The sequence below is a fragment of the Scomber japonicus genome, chromosome 7 (genome assembly GCF_027409825.1).
Source record: "Scomber japonicus isolate fScoJap1 chromosome 7, fScoJap1.pri, whole genome shotgun sequence".
Classification (NCBI taxonomy): domain Eukaryota; kingdom Metazoa; phylum Chordata; class Actinopteri; order Scombriformes; family Scombridae; genus Scomber; species Scomber japonicus.
The window spans coordinates 7966322-7988659 of record NC_070584.1 but is presented as its reverse complement, the minus strand read 5'-3'; the positions used below and the strand labels follow the sequence as shown (position 1 = coordinate 7988659).

The window sequence follows — 22338 nt, the reverse complement described above, 5'->3', positions numbered from 1 at the left end:
AATGCTGCTTCTGTGAGCCCATCTGACCCATCTAAAAGACACTGTAATCCTAGAGCATGTGTGGCAGGTGATATTAACAGCGATGTCTTATTGCAATATTAGGACAGACACGCTGATAGATGCCCTCCTATCCAAATGTATTTGCAAGTGAAATAACACACCCTACAAAGGAATCCTTTAAGCCCACATGTTAATGAGCGATGGGCGCGAGCTGCAACAAAGATAAAAGGAAGTTGTGCACCATTATGGAATTTAAATACGAAGTGGCCCACATAGCTTCTAATGAGAAATGATTCATTGATGAGAAATGTTCCTCATCAATAATTCAGGCCCACTGTCAGTTACAGCCGATGTATGTTCATAAACAACACACACACACACACACACACACGTCTGGAATTCTTCTAGATATTTAAGACCACAGAGGTACTGCATTTCCTGTATTGCTGACAAACTCAGTGCACCGAAACCGTACCTCAGAGTAAAACTGATGAACAAGTGAAATATTTTTACTAAGAGGAGGAAGAGAAAGGAGAGCTGCTGCAGCAAACCTAAAAAGCAGCCAGACCTCAGTCTGCATCCAGTAGACATCCAGACAGGTGTAGCTGAAGCTTTATATTGTTCAATCTGTCTCTTAATGATCATAAAGAGACATTCATCTTCAAGTAGGAATCAATGGAGGTTTGCAGTAAAGCTTTCTACAGCTTAAACACACAAAATAAGTCCATTTCATAGTTAACATTTAACAAGAAGGGATGTCTATTTATCTTTATCTCCCCAGTTTGACCATTAGTCATGATGTCTAAACAGGCAGCTCAGTGGTCTGCTGAACACAGAACACACCCTGATATCATGTTTATGCAGCCAAATCCCTTTTGGCTTGTTGCTCGGTGCTTAATATCATAAAATTACCCAAGAGTAAAGCCAGCCAACAGATCCATGCCCTTGCTTGAGATTGTATAGAAACATTATTATGTATACCATGTACTGTGACTCTCATTTGGAGATCATCAAAAGTCCCTGCGAGGCAAAGATAGAGGGGAACGTGTCAAGTTTGAAGAGTAATCTCACATTTTTTTAACTCCTGAAGCTAGGTCTGACATTTTTTTAGCATTGATGCAATGTGTAGATCATTTTTCCAGTTAGTGGTTTTATCTATAAAATGTTGCCAGAACCCAATTTCATGTCTACAAATGTCTTGTTTCATTGGACCAACAGTCCCAAAAAAGCAAAATTATTTTTAAATGACACAAAACAGACAAAGGCAGTAAATACTCACAATTGTGAAACTGGAAGCGAAGAACAATTAGTGTTTTTTGACTTAGATGATTAATCAATGATCAAAATAGCTGATGACTGATTTTCTGTCAATCAGCAAAATTGATTGGGCTGAACCAACTAATTGGTTCAGCCCTATAACCTTAACCATCAGTAGTGGATGCCATCATCAACTGTTTAAGTTCAGTTAAAGCATCATTTGATAAACAGCACATGCCTTGTTATGCAGCTTTTAGTCAACACAGATCCACTGTTATCTACATGATAAATACGGCACATTGTTGTAAATAGAACAATATACTGTATAATGCATGCCCCCCCCCCCCCCACACACATACTGGATGATCAATATGAGCCACTGAAGGATTCAACCATGACTAATGGGGTTCATTCGGGGCGCTAAAGATCTTGGAATAAGACCAATAAACACACCTGACCTGACCATCGGCATGGATGGAAAGACAAGGTAAAGCTTAAGGATTCACATCGAGCTTGAGTCGGCTTCAGTGTAAATCTTGTGGAAAACAATTTCTTTGCCACACTGAAGCCTCAGAAGAAGAAGGGAAAAAAAGGGAGTAAAGGAGGAGAAGCTTTTCACTGTCTGAGGGTGTGGGCGAGTAAAGCTTTGGGATGGAGGCAGAGATAAATAAATAAATGAATCAAAGATGAGTTCACACAAGGTGCTGCACTGATGCCTATTTATTTGAAAATGATGTGTGCTATATCATGCTGATATTTTTCTACATTTATATTCATGGAGCAAGTCAGCATTCACAAACTTGGGGTGAGCCTCAGCAGCAGGCAGACTGGGAACAATACCAGGGCAGAGACTACTGCAGCCACACAAGTTATCTCATCGCCACTGACAACCTGGGTGTGTCTCCACACACAGGGCGGGTGTTAAAGATTGTAAAAGCCTCAGTGATTTCACAGCTAAACTTGGGAGGCTGCAGACTAAACAGTTCATACCCTCTCCGCTCTATTATGTGATGCTTCAACAGGATGCTAATTTGATTAAAATAATGCTCTCCCCTCTCACACACTCACACACAACTCACTACACGAACTTGCTGACAGGGCTAGCAGGTGCAAAGCGATAAAAATGAACTTTCCACAAGCGGAATGAAACGCGTCTTACCACTTTGCTCCCCCAGAAAGACGAGTTTGAATTTTCTTAAAGGGTTTCCAAAGTCGCTGCCCACGGACATGTTTGAGGAGGAGGAAGAAGAGGGACTCTGGACACCGGAGGACAGTCTTGGGTGGACTTGTGTGTGTGTTTTTTTCCCCACTCGAGTTCGTTGTCGGGTGGTAGAGATGCTGGGTGGGAAAGGCGGTGGTGTTGCTTCTCTCTCTCTCTCTCTCTTCGTGATGGGAGCACACTGCTGTTGCTGCACCGGTCCGTGACGTTGGCTTTTTCGGTCGGCTTCTGCGCATGCGCGGCCTCTCCTCGTTCCCCGATGAACTGACAGCCGTGATATAAAATGACGTCATGTGAGTCGGGGAGGGAGAAGGTTGAGAAGGTAGGTGGATGGGGGGATAAAATATGCTGCTGGGCTTCAGTTTTATTTGTATGGATGAACTTCTCCTTTTGTTCTAGGCTAATTATAAAGACATCAGCAGGGGGACACTTCTCCAATTAGGAACAAAAACCGTGACCCCAAGAAGGAAAAGGCTTTTTTATTGTTTCTTTTTGTTTTTCATTTGTTTCGGTTTTGGTTGGGGTTTTTTTTTGTTTTGGGTTTTTTAGGTCAGTGGTTAGGTTAGGATGAGGTAAGTAGTGGTTATGATTTTGGGTTAGGTGCCCAGGAAATTAATGTAAGTCTGTGTCCTTAAAAGTGACCATGATCTGTTGTGTGTGGGTGACAAAAAGTGATTTAGTTTTACACTCCCATGAAGTTGGCTGACTTTTGCAGCAAATGTTGAGATTTCCTGACTTTTGGTCCCTAATGTGGATGAGATGATGAACCTCCAAACACACTGGATCCTACACTTCCCATAATGCAGCTTTTATTATACCCCACCTGGCAGGTAAACAAAATGATAATAATGATAATAATAAACATAATTATAATAATAATGTGTTTAATTTCAAAATGCACATCTTCACAGATACTACCCTAGGCACAAACTTATCTTTATGTGTATAATCTATGATTTGAAACACAAATTAATGTATTGACAAATATATATTATTTACATATACTCCTACAATATTTATTCACAGTATATTATATATATTATATACTTTACTGTTATATACTGTACTTGCCATTTGGTAAGTAACCTCAAGGTTACATGGATTTCACATGTGGCCCCTCTACAATGTGGGGCCACATGTGAAATCACACATGTGAAATCACACATGTGAAATCACATGCGGAGACACAGATAAAGCCAGAAATGAAAAAAAAGTCTTCAGGCTGCATATTAGAGACTTGATTAATGGCACTGTATATTTTTATTAGCCAGTAATTCTTACACATGTATGCACACCAGTAGATAGCATAATGTGTGTGATTAATTCCATTTATGAGTAACAGTGTATGTATGTATGTACATGTATTTACTAAATATCAGAAAACATATGTAGCATTGCAAATAAACCAAGTGTTATACATGATTATATATGAAATGAGTATTGCAGTTATCACAGATGTCTCTGCGTATGAGACAAACATCTATAAAAAATAAACTTAAATATTAAGCTATACAGTTAATTAGTTACAGAGTATGTTCCCATTGCAAATAGAAACCTGAATAGATTCCTACCTTATAGGAACAAGTAATAAAGATATTTTCAATATCTGTTATTTGATCATCAGTCAGACTCTTATCGCTGGTCTCAGATGCATGTAAATGTCGTGAGGTACCACACAAGAGGTGTTTTAGCTGTCCTGTCTTAGCTTGTAATGAGTTGGTCGTATTGTCAGAGTAATTCCAATTATAATCTTTAAGGCAAACCATCAAAATGTATCCAAAAACAGCAGAAACTTTCACGTTTGGACAATGTACATCCAAACTCCAGCCAGTGAGGTCCCAGGTAGGGGGGTGGGCCTACAGAAATTGAGGTCAGTGTAGGCCGGTCTTCTTCATGGTGGCTTTCTCACACTTACAAGGCTTTGTGCAGCACACTGTTCATCAAAATGTTTACCACTACAGCAAAGCTTTCAGAAACAGAGGCTTGGATCAATATGGAGCTGCAGCAGATTCACAGTAGAGGTTCGGGCCTCTTCTCCAGACTATACTCCTGGGTCCGCTGCACTTTCCACCCCAGCATCGCCAGTAGGACAAGGCCCATGACCTTATAGCCCACCTGTAAGCCTAAGTACCTGCAGGGGTCAAAAAAATGATGTTAGCAGTGATGTACTGGGTGTGTTTCTATGTGTTATGTGCTCTGAGTGACATGTTTTCTAACCTGTTCCTCAAAAAGTTGTTGTCATAGTAACCACAGTTAAACTTCTTTCCACACACGTATTTCCACCAGACACATGATGAGTCAATGGCCTTCCCGAAGATTGCAGGGGCTGGTAGCCAGGCTAAAATAGAGGGAGAGAGACAGAAAGTGCTCAGTTTAAACACATTTCTATCCCCATATGACTAAGAGAGAACCACTAGAGGGCAATCCAAGATTTACTTAGAAGAAATTAATGTAAAATGTATTATTGAAAGAAAGTTATGGCTAATTACATTTCCTGATTTGGTCTTAGTGAGCTGGGAGCAAATTTAAACTGCACAAAAAAGTGTTCAATTTTAGATAAACAATAATAATCATGAAAAAAAGAATCACGCAAATGTTAAATGTTTATGTTTATATTTAAAAATATATATAAATAAAAAATATACAATATATATATAATGAATACCACTTTTTATTTCACATAATTAAACATTTATAAATAAATAAATATGCACTCCAATAAAACCTATTATAAAAATAAGAATTAATAATTATGATGAGACATTTCAAATCAATTAGGCCATTTTAAATAATTTCTTAAGTTACTTTACAAGTTTCTTCTGATTTTGTTTCATGTATACTGTATATTATACACAATCTATAAATGTATCATTTTTAAAGACTTTTTAAAAATGATTTACTTCTGAGGACATTTTATGATTTGGAGGTACGATTGGTTGCTAACAAATGAGAAGTGTATCATTACTTAAATAATGAATAATTGATTTGATTTGATAGTAGTACATACTATTTGTTTATTGACTTACCCAATACTCTCATAAGTAAAAACTGGACTCCTATAGCAAACGACTTTTCTTCAGAGGGAACACTCCTGAAATGAGCAAGAAAAAGAAAATGTTAGGTCCTGTCACTGTAACAGTGTCATTCTTGAATGTAATACTCCTCACAAGACAGAAACACATACTGGACACCTGTGGCACTGGTCACAGTCTATTTGCCTCACAGTCATTGTTAGCTGTTTTACATTGTTGACTGAGTGCACTTTTATGTACTTGTATGCTTGTTTTTTAAGGACTGCAGAGTTAAGGAGAGCCTGTTAAAACGAGACTAGCTCAGCATTTGACTGCAGCAGTTTCTGGGAAGGAGAAAGCTATGAAAGCCTCTGAAAACTTTAACTAACAATTAGAGTATTAAACATGACGGATGTCTACACTGGCTGTGGGGAAGTTTTTATATACTGTAATATATTGTCAACCTTACCTGAGCACCATCATGTACAGGGGGTTGTGAGTGAGGCAGGCGACCAGCGATGCCAGTGAGATGACAAGCATGGCGGGTAGAAGTAAATGAGGGCAGCTGTTTGGGCAGGGACCTGGTTGGGCGTTACCTTGGCCAGATATACAGCTGCAGTTGGTGTAAAGCTGTATGCAGAAAGAAAGAAAAACAAGGGAGATGTTAATGTTCTCTGTTCAACATCCAAAAACAACTTTTTACTTTACGTTATATTGTACTACATCTGCTGTGATACTTATTTCCACCACTAGGGGGTATCTGCTTGACTTGAAAAACTAAACTAGAAAACGGTTTAGGGTTAAGTGTTTACTCTCTTTCTTGACGAATGCTAGACGAGAACATAAATACCAATCTAATGTCAATTTGAAGCTACAACTGCAGCCAATTTTCTTAGTTTAGCAAAAGGATTGGCAACAGAAATCTCACAGTGTCGGCCAAGAACATGTCCTAGGAACTAACACCTGTAAAAACACATCTTTACAGATTTAACAAGCAAGATATAACATGTTGACAGAGCCTGTCTAGCTGTTTTCCTCTGCTTTCAGTCTTTATCCTATGTTATGCTACGCTAAGCTAATTGATTCTTTTGGCTCTAGCTTCATATTTAGCTTACAGACATGAGAGTGGTATCAATGTTCTCTTCTAACTCTGCAAATAAACGTATTTCCCAAAAAGTCAAATCTATTCCTTTAAAAACTGGTAAATCATTTTAAAAAGACAAACTAAAATGTGAAAATGTGAAACATATTGTACATATATCTTACAGAAAACAGCCTACAACATCAGTGGGTGATAACATCTAGCAAAGATGTAAAAATGAAACTTTACATGAATAAAAGTAAGAAAAGTAGAAACTATGTATAGTTTGAAAGAGTAAGATGAGATGTTTATCGGTTTCAAACCACTGCACTTCTGTAGTGGAAAGATTATATTTCAGACAGGTTTCAGTCTCCTTTACTTGTTAATTTTACAAGTAAATGTATTTTTCTACCATTAAACATGACCATATACTTATAATTTACTGAAATCAAAATACAGAAATATTTCCTGAACATGTATTCAGACTCTTTGTTTAGCACTTGATTGAAATCCACTTTCAGCCTTTCAGATGTCCACAAGGAAGAGAAAAGAATCATTTTGTGATTTCTGGGGATTAATCCATTAAGCGAGCTGCAGCCATCACTCTCTAAAGCTGTGCTGCAGCATTACACAGCAGGTTTACATGCTGAGTCAAACCGACAACTACTCTATTAGCAGTCACACAATCCACCTACGAATAGATGATTCACAATCTGTGACGTTTAAACACTGACGTTTTTAACCCCGTAAAACACCACCTCTCTGCTCTGTGACTAATAATCATTGATTGCACATTAAGTGTGAGCCAACAGTGTCCTGTTAGGAGCAGAGCAGTGTCTTTGTCCACCATGACTGGAAATACAATGACAAATTATATAGGTCTGGGGTTTAATATCACTGCTCTACCATGACATGTGTGATTTCAAGGACCATGTGGCAGATACTACATCATATAGTCTGAATACTGTGACACTGAGCCAAGATGCTGTGATCTAATTGTGTCAAAAATCTAAAGAGGCATGTAAGGCCAAAGTTACTTCTTGTTCCAAATGTCTACTGAAAACTTTAAAAAGACAAGTTTAAGAAAAAGTCTCCCCCCCTGAAGAGCAGACTTAAACACAGACTCAATGCAGTGTATCTCAATGGCATTTTATTTGTGGTATGCTTTCCCTGCAGTATCCTGCAGTACACAGTTAAAGGTTAATTAAACCCTTGCAGCCTAATTTCCAGATCCTGTGCTAGGACAGGAACTCTTATTCTTTCATCCCACACTCAGAAAATTATAGACTGTTACAAAATAAAATCCTAAGAGTTATGAACACTTTTCCTTGCTCTAACAACATTTTTTCTTCTCAATAAATTAATCAGATAATTTCACTAATTACAGTTGATGATTTACTGTAGGATCTCAAATTTTCCCAGATTCACTATATAGTAATGTTACATGTGTGTATACAGCAGCATGGGAGGAAACCATTATCAGGTGCTTAAAGGAGGCACATACCTTAACCCTGTGAGTGTTGTTGGAGTCTTTGATAAAGCTGGTGCAGCCTGCATGGCAAGGAGAAATGTACTCGATGCCATTCGAGCCACATACAGGGTTAAAGGCACTTTGGGGACAGGAGCAGTTGGAGTAACACTTGCTAGCTTGCGAGCTATAGAGGGCAGAGACAGAGAGTCAGACAAAAACAAGTAACTGGGACTGTCATAGATATAATGTTTGAAGATCAGTGTTTCATGCATGTACGAAGTTCAAATTGTTTGTTTCACATAAATGTAATTCAAATCCAATTCTAATGAAAACCGAAAGAAAATAGAGGAAGCTAACATGACACTAAATGTCGACACTAGCATTTTGTCTAAGCTGCTGTCAAGTCATTAAAGGTACCCTATGGAGTTTTCAACCACTAGTGGTGCTATGGAGCAATGTTTTTATAAGCGGGCCCCTGTTTTGTTTACAATGCATACAAACTTTCAAATACTGCACACCAATACTGTGCATGTAATAAATCATCAATAAAAGAAGAAAACTGGCAAATATTACAAAAAAATTTTAATTTCAAAATACTAAACATAAATATGTTTATAAGGAAGGAATGACAGACACAAAATCACTCAATGTATACATACATTTGTCGACAAGGAAACTCTACAGGATACCTTTAATCTATGATTAGTGGACACTTTCAGCTAATAGGCAGTTTAGTGAGTCTACAGCTTTTCTGAAAGAATTTCAACTTCTCCTTTTACTCTTGGCCTGCCTTTTTCACCTCAATCAACAGAATCAGGGGGAAGTTTAAAGGGAAAATTGTGTTTGGGGTTTTCCGCTTTTAAAAAAATACTCCAAGCAACACAAGCATAAATGTCTTTTCATGGTTTCCCATGCAGTTTGAAGCAATGTTGAAAGGTAAGATTGGCCTAGTTTAGCCGAAGTCTTGGCTGTTACCTTTTATTTACATATTCATGAAGTCAGAAGCTAACAAAGGAAAACTGAGTTCTGTCTACTCTCTGAATTATGAATATACTACAAGTATTTCAGAAACAAATGCTCCAGATGGGTAATTGTGAAAAATTTGTATGAATTTGTAGAATGGAATACTCCCTAATTTAGTTATAATGGCCAATAGCGTGCCAAAATGCAATCACTTCCTCCTAAATGTGAACTGAATTGACTTTCAAAACATCTGTGAGCTGTGAGAAAATTGTGGGACTTGATTTCATTGTATTTGAGCAATCATTTCACATGAGGACAGCTGTTTGTGTCACTACAATGTCACTACAACATGAGTCATTTTTGACTCTCTGTAAAAACAATGCTGCTCACATGAATCATCATAATCATCATCATAATAACACTGCTTTTTCACTCACTTGTCCGATCCATTGAAGTTGACCTCTGCAACTTTCTGGGTGGAGCAGCCCATGAAGAAGAGCGGGATGCAGAGGAGGGTGGACATGGTCAGCATCACCACAGAGAAGCGTGGGATGGTCTTCAGAGAGAGACCAACCTTCTTCATGATGATCCCACCTAACAGCATCCCCACGGCTACTGCTGGCAGGTTCAAAGCACCTGGGAACCACAGAAGACTTAGTCATCACCAAGTAAACATAACGTTTATGGTCTACTTAAGATGTCCAAAAAGTTCTTAAACATGTGTGCTGTTTTTTGTTAACTAACATAGACATGTTACTGTAGAATGACTAAAAACTCACAGGACACCATTTCTTTCATCTTATTTGAAATGCCTCCATTATAGTCCAGGGTTAGATTAATCCCATTTATGCCGTGACTGCTATCTGTGTATTGGGTTTTTAAACAGTCATCTCCCATTAACCAATAAACCATCAACTTGTTAAGTGCACACTGCAGATTATGGTAAATGGACTGTACTTACTGTGCGAGCATTATACATGTCATTCACACTTTCACACACATTCATACACTGATGGCAGGCTACCACACACATTCATACACTGATGGCAGGCTACCACGCAGGCTGCACATCAGCCAATTCATACACATTCATACACCGTTGCACAGCGGGAGCAATTAGGGGTTAAGTGTCTTGCCCAAGGACACATCGACATGTGGACTGGAGGAGCCGGGAATCGAACCACCAATCTTCCAATTGAAGGACGACCGCTCTACCTCCTGAGCCACAGCTGCCCCATTACACATGAAAACACAGCATTTCACCTAAAGACCTAATAAGCACCCAGTATTACTCAGTAGCCCCAGTATTTGTTGTGTGCCGTTCAGTTTTTGGTAGTTTAAATTGAAAAAAGTAATAATTCAAATACACATCAGAAGTCAGAGTCTTAGGATGAGGACCCACAATTTATGTACCATTTTACTATTAAATAAACTACTACACATCAAATGACACATAGTGAGTCTGGGTTAGCTAGCCATCCTGATAGTCTGACACTTAAGTGCACTTTCACAGCTTGCTTGGTTGATAATCCAGACTTGGTATAGACAGATTTAGGCATTTAAACCATTGATTTGCTCAGAGACTAAATTACTCCAGTTTTGATACTTCAGATTAGATGTTGCCAAAAATTGGTCATAAACCCCTTTTACAAGAAGGCAAGGCACATTAGCTGCACATATTTATTCAGGTGAGGTTGTCCATTAAGTATTATTCACACTGACATCAAATCACCAGCCTACTTGCACCCTGAAATGACAAGTGAAGCCTGGAAGCAGAGCAATGTTGTAAACTTCCATAAAGTAAGCACAAACCCAAATAAAAAGTAAGACAGTACAAACTTAATTCACTGTCTGGAAAGCAGCCATGGTGCAAGTGCACTAACACACTCCAGTGTCCATTAAATGATTTTAACAGACTGTTTCATTTCACCTCCACAGTGTTCATTAAAATTGTTTAAAACATACCATGCTGTACATTATGACTTGAATTATTTAACAGCTGACATTGATCACTATCAGTTGACTCAAAGGTCAGTAGTAATCTTTTATACGATCTTTTCTTTAAGTCCCTTTTTTATATTAGCACCCATGCAGTACCTACCTACTAGCAGGCTGCTATAAGCAGCAGAAGTGCTGTACTGTAGCTGCAGAAACTTGTTGAGGAACGTAGCGAGACCTGCTATCACTGAGGAGAAGCAGCACTGGGCCAGGATCAGCATCAGAAAGAGCGGGCTCAGCAGGAGGTGGACGAACATCCTGGGAAACACTGATCAGACATACAGACACGCGGATTATTACAACGATACTTTAAATGAATCCCTCTCTATCTTTTCTGTTATTTACATGGTAACATTACAACAAAGTATGTGGAGTCACTTAAAGGACCAATGTGTAAGATTTGATGCCATCTAGAGGTGAGGTTGCAGATTGCAACAAACTAAATGAACTTCCCCCTCCTCTTCCAAGGGTATAGAAGAAACTACAGCAGCCATGACACAGGAAAAAAACAAGAAGAGTTTGTTTTTGTCTGTTCTGGACTAATGTAGAGACATGATATTACAACGCCCCCATGGAAGAGGACCCACTCCCTGTGTAGATATTAATGGCTCATTCTAAGATAACCAAAACATGAAGATTCTTAATTTTAGGTGATTATACACTATTTAAAACATACTTATCTGTATTATACTCCATTTGCCAAGGGTGCAAAAGAAGCCACTAAATTCTACACACTGCACCTTTAATGAATATGTTTGAATATAATGTGGTCTGAATATAATAAACATACTCTTCAGGAAATCAAGTAAAGAGACATCTGGCTTCTTGAAGTCATCACTCACGTCAGTTTCATCTCCAATCACCTGAAAAATGATAAGCAGTAGCCTATAAGTTGTTTCGAAAAGTATCTATGCAATAATTAATACAGCTTCTTTTTGCAAAAATAAGCAATTTAGAGTTATTAGGCATGTTATCAATACAGGGGCATCTGTGTTGTGTGGCTGTACTGATTCAAACATACAGGACAGTATAAAACATGGAGGATTGCTTGTACAGTAAATCACATCAAGCCTGTTGCGACCAGGAAGACATGATTCTATTTCTCCTGCATGTCTTTTATCCTCCATACCACTTTCTTCTACAAGTCTGTCCCTCTCTGCACTGCATTCATGTGATGAGGGAACATTAGACTGAACTGACAGCTCTTTTCAAAAAGCTCAACAGTGTTCAATGCATTCACAAATCAACTGAAGCTGTCAAAACAACATAATGGAGAATTTCTGTAGACTTTTTGTCTCTAATGAGATTTTTATGGCTTTTTCATACTTGAAGTGCTCTTAGTTTAAATGTGAGGACTCTCATAGGGAAAAGACATTTTAATTTAAAACCACAAAAATTAGTTAAGGTGATAAAAACTGATATAAATAAAGTTATTTTTTAGTTAATTTCAACACTTGTGTCATTGTATTATTATCACTGACTTTCATTGTGTTTTCTCATTTTAGCACAATCGCATTGCTTTCATCAGTCATAAGCTTTCATTGTACTGAAAGATTATATAAAATTAATATATATATATTATATAAATATAAATAATGATATATCAATTATATCAAAAGCATCCATAGACAAGCCACCTACTTACTGCGTTAAGAAATGTGTCTCAGTGCTAATAACAACGTAATTTTCTGTGCCAATAATGAACCGTATCACATCAAATATATAAGCTGGAAGAGCCAAAATGTGGATTCACAAACAAGAATCCTTTTATTGCCATCAGCTTTATCATATATGACATTACTGTTTTCAGCAGATTATTTAAAAGGTCTGATAGAAATATTTCACAAATACAATACAAATCAGTTTTTGGTATAAAAATGTGCTCAGAAACATGATATGTTAGTTATAATGTTGACTTTTACAGTATGTAAATGGTTTTGTAGGTTCAAGATGGTGAAAAAATCAAAGGAGATAAAGTGAACTTGCAATGTTGATATCAGCCAGTAGGTGTCAGTAAAACATGAGATATACAGTAGCTCAGGAATATTATTCCAGTGAATCTGTACCATTTTCTACACCTTTTAAATATGAAATACCTTTACACAATGGGAACAATATGAATTTAATCGATGTTTAGAGTGTGACTTACATTTTCCTCTGAAGGCATACTACGAGGGAAGAAGAAGTAGGGGATGGAGGTGAGAAACAGGATGCTGGCAGTAATGAGCAGGCCGATCCACCAGGCCCCGACCCAGCGGGGATCACCTGGTCTGAGCCCTGGTTGACCTCCTGCAGGACACAGCAGTGAACACTGAGTAACTAGATACAACAACGCAGCAACTTTACTGCTTGAACATGTTCATAAAATCACTTTGGGATGGCCAAAATCATCACCTAAACCAAGTGTGTCCACGTCCACATAGATCCGCAACATGACTGAGCCCAGCAGGTAGCCAATGGCAGGCCCGAATACAGATAATGCAAACAGGATGGCTGCGAAAGACAGAGAGGTGCTGTGAGTTTCTGAAGTTTGAGTTCTGTGATTTTCTTTTCTAATACTGATGATAAAAATCTTCACACGTGTATGTTAAAGAGCTTTTCTACATGCAAGCCTGCAGAATCACCTAGTATGACCCTCAGATTGTGCTCTCTTTATCAAACACCACCTATTTGTGAACTCCAGGCCATTCACCTATGTAAAGAGGCGAGTTGGCAGGTCCAGCAAAATCATCTATGTAGGAAATCCCAAATGGCTGGATGGGCACTGAGCCCAAGCCGAAGAGCAGCTGAGCGCTGGCCATGAGCAGCCACAGGTTGTTGGAGTCGGTCAGAAACCTGCTCTCATCGCGGCCACAAGAATCCAGGTTGCTCGAGTTCCCCTGCAGGTTGCAAATATCTTGGCGGTCTGAATCACAGCAGGTGGTCATACACACGAGATGGAGAGGGGAGGGGCGGGAAAAAGAAGACAGTGATAGTTAATGACAAGCCAGCGGATGCAGATGTGCAACTATTTTAATTTCCTGAAGCTTGTCTGACCCTTGACTGACATGCTGAACAATGCCAGGGTACATTGTCTGGGGGCAAAATGGAAGAAGGAAGTGGGAGATTGTTGTTACAAATTAAATGCCCCGGAGGTGATTCTAATCTCTTTAGCTTTCAGTGAGCGCATGAAGATTATGAATTTCCTTCTGATTTATGTAAAAGTTCAGCTGCAGAGCACTAGAAGGCTTTCTGAATCCACTAGTGGCTGCATAGCACAGCAAGTTGAGCAGCAGAGACTTGTTTGACTCCTGCTGAGTGCTACGGAGCCTTTACTGAGGAGGGAGACGCCATACTGCAGCGTTCTGGACGGAGCCTTAAGTAAAGTCTCATAAATTGCATTGACATATTTGTACATTCATGAGTCCTGCGCTCTGGTCTGAGTCACATTAGCTGTCACAGTGTTGCCAAAGGAGAGAGAGAAGCAGTGTGGCCTTGTCTTACTGTGCATAACATAATCTTTGTTGTAGCTCTGGGACACAAAGTGAGGTAAGGTCAGCAGCATGGCACTAACGGACATCATCAGTCCACCTATTCCAATGACACGAGGGCGGTGGACGCGATTTCCGAAGTAGCTCACGAACACGATCAGCAGGCTGTTACTGATCTGAGAACAAGACACACAGAAACACACGTCAAAGAGGATCCAGAGGGAACTTTTTCCCCTCCAGTGGACAGTCACACTTTTCAAATCCATCCATTCACACTGAGTGCATTCTCTCGCAGTTATCCAACATTGCCAACAGACTTTCAAAACCAAATATGGAAGTTGCTGGGGTCGCACACAAATACAGCAGGGACTGCATACAACTCAGACACAATTTAGATGTCATATTCAAGAAAAATAATGTAGAGATGTCGAAATACAAAGATTAACACATTCATTGACAGATTTTCTTTGGCCTATTGGGGGCAGCGGAAACAATAAATACAAAACTGTCAGCTGACACGTGTTAAACAGTTGATTACTCACACATCCAGCTGACATGGAGTAACATTAGCATTCATATTTGAAATGTGTTTCTGGCCAGCTGATGAATATAAGTCTAATATTCACTCTCTTCTTAGCTTCTGTTTGGCTCCTCTAGGAAATATCTGTCTCTTTAGCTGTAAATACCTCACTATGTTCTCCAGCTAGCAGTTAATTTTGTCTGTTTGCACTAAGAGTGAACCAAAGCAGCTTGTACGAAACCGAAATAATCAGCTGAAAGATAGCCGAGAGAAGCTGCAGAACAACCCATTTCACATCATATCTAGTATTTTGATCCATTGTGGATGCAAAAATATTTATTCTAGCAGCTTTAACTGATCGCACTAATAGGAGAAGTTGACACTGAACTTTCCTCATTTCGCCTGTTTTCATGAAATGTTGCATTCAATCAATTACAATAATCACCTTGCCTAAGTGCAGCCAGATCCTGAGAAGATTTGAGCAGTGCAAACATTTATAAAAAGGTGAAAAGGTGGCAAATGTCAAAACAATATTTCTTTTGTGACTTCTGACCCACCCGTCATGCATATCTGACTCATGAAACTGGATGTTTATCTGTGTGATGCACTTCAATTCCACTTGAGTATGGAAATCCGGTGCCCTCTGGGACGAGCATGTACAGTACATTCTTTCATTATTCCTGACCCCCGTATCTGTAATAAAACTGTTCCAAAATGCTCGAGTCCCGCTTGAATTGTCAGGAAGTGTGATTTTGATATGTTGCTTGTTCTCCAATTCCTCCTTTGTCATTGGTACCCTTGAAATAAAGCTATCATGATCTCAGACTGTGTGAGGGTATGTTATTGTTGGCTCTTACCTCGTGGAGAGAGGAAATAGTTCCCGAGGAGTAGCTGCTGAGGCCATAGCGTCTCTCGATAGTGGTGATGATGCTCTTGAAGTAGGAGCTGTACAGCAGCTGAGAGAACTGCAGCAGTCCGTGGCACAGGACGAACAGCTAAGACGGACAGACAGTACAGTGGCCTTGAGCGTCCGGGAATTATGTAGGTGAAAACAGATATACTGACATGCAGAAAGATAAACAAAGGCAGGACAGAAATATAAAAATTTTAAGATTTCCTGGAAGCGAATTGCTCCTTAGACCTTGAACTGCTAGTTTGATGCCATAGAAACCTAGTAAAATTTGAGAACCACAGAAATGCCTGCAGCGTTTTAATATGAGCCCCCATCCGTTTCTGTCATTAATACCTCTCACAAATGTCCAGTGTGCTCTGACAAAAGCTTTGAGTAGGGATTGAGCCAAGGTTAAAACAGATTATACTCATAAATGTCAACTGTCTTTTATGCTATTTTCAGCTGCAAAAGACATTTTGGCTGTACTCAAATAGCAACAGAACAGACACACAGTATAAAACATATTCTTCCTGAGAGACCTAAATTATTCCAAGGAACAGAGACCACATTGTCATCCCATATGTGGCCAGTGTCTCGGAAAAGTACCGGACGACTAAATGGGACTTTCCATTGTTTTTGAACCCCCAGCAACACGCCGAAGTGACAATTAGTTCACCCGGTGGAGTGCATATTGAGACAGAGAAGACAGAAGGCTTGAATGAGGTGTAAAATGAGGCGATGATGAGAGGAAGTTATCTGGAAAGGGATGTAACATTCAGAAAGTACCTTTCTTTTTAAGCAGAAACCCTTTCGAAATCTTTAAAGCTATTACAGTAGCTACGCACAAAGCCATCCTGAAATCCCTTCCTTAGTGGTTTCGCACTAATTCACACCTTGATCTACGTGACCTCATGGTGTGAACAACTGGGACTCCAGCAGATACTGAGGAAACCTATTGGACGATTGCCGAAAACATTTTCAACTAAATCATTTTCAACTCAATCAGGAGGTTTTACAGTATGTTCATTTGATTTAAGTATTATCACCAAAAAGGAGAAGTATTCATTATGGAGAATGGTGCCTATTATTAAATACGTGTCGGCAGAATTTTAATGGTAATAATTACATCCCAAATGATACCGGGTTTTTGGGGCCGATACCGATGTTAGGAAGTGAAAAATGTCTGATATTGATATATTGGCCGATAATATTATATGAACAGAATGTATAGATAAACATATGATGAAACATGCATAAAGAACAGGAAAAAAAGTATGAAACTTGAATTAAGAAAAAGGGTCAAATATACATAAACTGCTGCCTATATGACTTTAGAAAATAAAAAACTATATCGGCACATATCAGACAACACATTCACTGGTCAATATCGGCCGACCGATATATCAGTCGGGCTCTAGTAATAATAGCCCAGTAAGGTGAAGCTAATTCTTCCAAATTTGTTTTGTTTTGTCTGTTGTATATGGTAGGAAATATTATTGACTGGTTTTATGACTATGTATCATATTTATAGACTCATGTTGTGTGTTCTATGTAAAACCTTAAACTACAATGGGACTAAGTAGAGCTTTAAAACGTATCCTCCTACCAGCACCTCTAATGCTCTCTAGGAAGTTGATGCACAATGAAAAGACCCCACCCAAAAACAACAAATTGTTTTTATACATTGGTTTTTATTTAAACTAAACTAATGACATATACCTTGTTAATTAGTGAGCTTTCCGGTAGGTGGATTTTATTACCTTTGGAGAAAGCCAGCCTCCCCGTTTCCCGTTTCCGTCTTTGTGATAAACGAAGCTAACTGTTTTTTGGCCTTCGAAAGTGTATTTCCTAAAATGTCAAACCCTTCCTTTAAAGTCAAAGTTGAGTCACAGGTCCTTTCTTTATTTTTTTGAGGTCAAGTGTAAAGCCATCAGAATCATGACTCAAATCTGATTCAATTCCAAGCCATGTGACTCGAGTCCACACCTTAGAAGTGCAATATTTCCCGCTCGAATGAAGTGGAGCATCACATAGCAAACTGGAAATACTTTTGTTTGGTACAAGTATGTTCAAGTTTTACTGGAGTTGAGTACACAGTGGTGTCCTATGGCAAAGCAGTAATTCATCTAGTTTTCCGTGAAGCTAAACAGCACGGTGCCAAAAGAGTAATGAAATGTGTGATTCAATGATGAGATCTTGGACTCATCGTCAGCCAATTACTTAGCTTCAAGTGATACTGTACAGTATGTCTCTCCAGTTCATTGCATGATTTTGTCTCCTGGACATTTCTCTTCACACCCAGAGACGTGGAAAGATCAAAGTCGTCAACTGGACGGGCTCCCAGTGATCTGGGAGAGCCTCTTGCCTATCTTTGTGAGAGGAGGTGTTCAGACACTCCTATGAATCTCTGTACATGGGTTTAGTCGCTCGGGGGGTCGTGAATGCACGAATGATGCTGAAGATACGTGTTGAGATTAGGAGTGAATTTGCTATGAAAACACTGATTAATCCAAGCTTTTAGTTTGTTTACCAGTTGTCAGGCTGACTGAGAAAGAATAAACTCTGCATTCAACTCAGAACAGTTAATGCTTCTATTAAAGCTTGGATTTACGGTTTGTTAGCACACACAATATACACTTTTACACTGTTGCTAATATTTCATTCTCATTCTGTATCTGATGGGCTTCAATTATCAAAATGATTTGACAGGACCTATCTGAATAGGCAGTCAAAGATGTTCATTTAGATAAAACTAAAAGTTATAGGTTCACATGGCGTCTGGCTCAGTTCTTTAGCCTTTAGAGGAGTCTGATTAATGTTTTTATTGCAGATAAAGTCTGCTACGACTCATGTTTCAGAGATAACTAATTGGCCCTCTGACAATTTGGCTCTGACACTAAAAAAACGAATTCATTTTTGTTAACACATAACCCATTTAACTAAAAGATTTTCCCTTTTGAGGGAGAAGCTTTGCACTCAAATACAGCAGGTCAATCATTCTTGATGAAGAAATGCTGCATTAACTGGAATAGAGCAGGAGAAATACAAATGACGCTAATAGTGCATTAATATTATGTCACATTGTGAACAAAGAAGCATTTATTGTTTATCCACACTGTTCATACAAGTGATTTATGCCTATTTGATGCTTGTATGCAGGAGAGTGTTTGGATTCTCCACAGTTTATGTACATATTTATCCTTTTTGAACACTCTCAGTCCCTTCAGTCTGGATGTTATTGTCACAGCCTGCAGCCCTGCTGCGAGGGAAGAATTGGGGGAAGTTCACACTAGATTTTCAAATGCTTTATTTCAGGGACACGTGCTGTAGCCCGACGCTGGGTATCCATGGATTTCCAAACGGAAATCTTTTTTGTTATTAAAATAATGCCTGACCCACTTGGTCAAGAAATGAAATAAAGGAAAAGCTGTGTGTATGAAGTCTCCCTTGATACTTGAAAGAAAGTAAAGCCACAGAATCACCTCCCTTCATTGTGAAACAAACTTTAAACAGTTTTGGTGCACAATAGCATCACGGTCAAAGGGCATGTTCTCTGATTTAAAGCACCTTTTTTGAAAATGATATAATGAATTAAATCTTTCAATAAATCTTAAAAGTCAATATAACTAATATTTGCTAAACGTTAGATGATAAGATTGAGAGCACTGTTGTAAGTAAGTATGATGCTACAGCCAGGACACGGTTAGCTTCACTTAGCCTACAGAAACAGGTGAAAACAACCAGCCTGGCTGTGTCAAAAGATAGCTAAATTAATCACTGATAAGCACCTCACTAATTAATGTGTCATCTTATACTGAAATGTTTAATATGCAAAAAAATGCAGTGTATAAACAATAGGCCGTGGAGTTACTGGGAGTTATGTGCTTGACTATTTCTTGGTTGAAAGCAGTGACGTCAGCCGTGAAGTTGCCAGGCAGCACAGATACCAGGAGGTGACTGAATTTAGCCAAGAAATAGTCCAGCTTATAACCCACCATAAATTCCCATAAAACCACACCCAGCCAGATTTACACATACTTTTATGTCATGACAATCATATAAGATATTACATATCAATAAGGGGTTATAGCAAGCAGATTCACCTTTGGACAGCTTTTGTGCTAAGCTAAGCTGACTGACTGCTGGTTATATGAGAGAGCGATGTCAATCTCCTCCCCTATCTCGAGGGGACAAAGCGAATGCGGTGCTGATTAAGTGTCATGCAGACTTGTTGCAGCCAACAGTAGATAAGTACAAAGTTGTGAGAAAACAAACAGCGTCCCAATGAATAAGAGAACAGAGCACTGTTCGCCATTTACTAGTGTCAAGAAAAGATGGATGGATTTGATTGCTCACTGTGAAACCATTGTTGAACTGCTTGTCCTTACTGATTACAGTCATTTGCTCTCATGTGAAAAACAACTCAGCCAATTTCTTCGTTACACGGGAGGCCAGCACTAATCAAGAGTTCTGGAGTCAACAAAAACTAAAGTTTCACTTCCTCTACTTATTGCTGTAGGAATGACACATGCTACTTCTACTTCTACATATTACTAGGTGTGCTTATTCTGAGCTGCTCCTTTGACCGTAATGTGCCTGCTTTGAACTGTAGATGCATTTGCACTCCGCAGAATGTGTGATGTTAACTGTGAACTTTGAACTAAATAAAGATGCCTGTAGGGTGAGCCATACTGTTTCGCTGTCCTCCACCCTCCCTATATTTGTACATCTTGGTTTGGACAAAGGGGAGGGGTGTGGGGGGCTTTAAAGTGAAGACTTAAAATGATAAACAGGAGAAGACTCGCAGCAACTGGACCTACCACAGTCAGTGTGGGAACGCTGAAGGTAAACACGCCGAATATTTTTCAAATAAACCTTCACCTTCTGGAAGTTTACAAGTTGCTTAACTAACTGCTTTCAGCGTCTCCTCCAAACTTACAGAATATATGTCTATTAGTCATGTTCTGCACACACGACACATTTCTGATGAAGAGGACAAGCCATTTCTCTCTGTGTTTTGAAAGCAACCACCAAAGTGCAACATGCAGTTTTGCCTCATTATTACTCACAGCCCTGGAACAAACTGTTTCTCTCCCATTATTGCCATACAGTGAGGAACAACTGCTCCTTTTGGCACTCTGTGGGGTTACATTTCTTACTAGTCAGTGTTGAGTGAGACTATTAACATTAGAGCCAGCAGTGCAGAAACTATATCAATATTTGAACTGGAAATAGTTGCGAAACACATAAAAATGTCAAAAAAGATGACTGATTGATGTATTTAAAGATGGAAACTCAAAAACAGCACCACTTTCCCCTGTGAAAAAACTCCATCTGGAGCAGAATTCAATTTTCTCTTTAGAAAAAAAGAACAAAAAACCTCAAACTTTTCATAAATTAAGGTTTTCAAATGGCTGGGAAATCATTTTTAATCATGGAGTAGAAAAATAATCAAGCTCTGACCAAGAGCTGAAAGATGACTTGATTTATCAGTCAACTGACAAAATTGGAAGCTTTATCAATAATCTAATAATCAATTCAGTGATCAATTTTAAAGCAAGAAGCCAGCATGGTCTCTGATTCCAGCTTCTCAAATGTGAAGTCTTGCAGCTTTTCTGTGTTATACTGTGAGAACTGAATATCTTTGGAGTTCCTACTTTTGGCTCTGAGAAATTATAATAGACTTGCTCTCGATTAATTGCTAATGAAAATAATGAATGAATAGTGAGTAGCAGCCCTTAATGGTTTGGTTGTTTATTCATACACAAATTAAAGATAAAGCATCTTCTCAGTCACGAATAGGCTATGACTATTTAAAAAAAAGAAAAAGAACCTCGGGAACATTTTTATTTGATTTTCGCTCTTACTTATGTCGACTTCTGCGTACTATTACCGACTAAAAACTGACATCAAATCTGACTTCAACTTTGTTTTGGAGGATTTTTTTTCTTTTTAGAGATACGGGTAACAACAGAGAAGTTGTTGATCTAAGGTGCAGCTCTGTTGACTGTCAGCCAACACTACACGGGAGGCAATACATTTTTTCCCCGAGAAAAAAAAAGCAAATCTATGAAAGCGCCCCAGTATTACCATGTCCTTCAATACTATCTAGTGACATACACAGTGAATGAACGAGTGCTACAGGTTAAAACAAAGACACTGATGCCTACCTTTATGCTGCGGCACTGCGTCCTTGGTCTCTTCATGTCTTTGGGGGAATGGAAGTCCATTAGTGAAGCAGCTCGTGTAGAAATGTGCCTCTCGAGGTTTGTGTCAGAGGTTGAGATGTCTTTGTTTTCCCCCCGGTGAGCTGGAGGGCTTTTTTATGAGTGCCGGTGATGTAATTGGACTCAGCCCACACAGCTCCACGCGTAAATGTTTTGAAAGTTGTGAATTGGGAACAGGCAGTCCTGCGCTGATTGGCTGAGTCACGCGCGAGCCCATGCACACACTCAC

The 22338-nt window shown here is 39.0% G+C and overlaps 2 protein-coding genes across 2 annotated transcripts in view; both read right to left on the bottom strand.

The window, feature by feature from the left end:
• Window positions 1-2652, bottom strand: part of rab6ba (RAB6B, member RAS oncogene family a) — a 53452-nt gene extending 50800 nt beyond the window's left edge. The window contains exon 1 of the mRNA XM_053321902.1: window positions 2417-2652. Coding sequence (XP_053177877.1) covers window positions 2417-2486 — 70 coding nt within the window. The 5' untranslated portion in view covers window positions 2487-2652. The remainder of the gene's footprint in view (window positions 1-2416) is intronic.
• A 1016-nt stretch (window positions 2653-3668) lies between these two features.
• Window positions 3669-22215, bottom strand: slco2a1 (solute carrier organic anion transporter family, member 2A1). Its single transcript, XM_053322473.1, has 14 exons — window positions 22053-22215; window positions 15848-15985; window positions 14484-14646; window positions 13693-13905; window positions 13395-13493; window positions 13150-13289; window positions 11791-11863; window positions 11104-11268; window positions 9440-9638; window positions 8073-8223; window positions 5957-6117; window positions 5503-5567; window positions 4694-4814; window positions 3669-4607 (listed from the first exon to the last, which is right to left on the bottom strand). Exons 1-14 carry the CDS (start codon window positions 22110-22112, stop codon window positions 4487-4489), a joined length of 1869 nt encoding a protein of 622 aa, XP_053178448.1. The 5' UTR covers window positions 22113-22215; the 3' UTR covers window positions 3669-4486.
• Window positions 22216-22338: the final 123 nt, after the last annotated feature.

Bases quoted from the DNA above. Each gene is read 5' to 3' on its own strand.
- slco2a1 (XM_053322473.1), bottom strand. From the start codon at position 22,112: ATGGACTTCCATTCCCCCAAAGACATGAAGAGACCAAGGACGCAGTGC. The intron at 9,639-11,103 runs GTAGGTACTGCA...TGTGGTTCCCAG, and splicing joins TTATAGCAGCCTGCTAGTAG to GTGCTTTGAACCTGCCAGCA. The intron at 8,224-9,439 runs GTGAGTGAAAAA...TGCCCTCTATAG, and splicing joins AACTTCAATGGATCGGACAA to CTCGCAAGCTAGCAAGTGTT.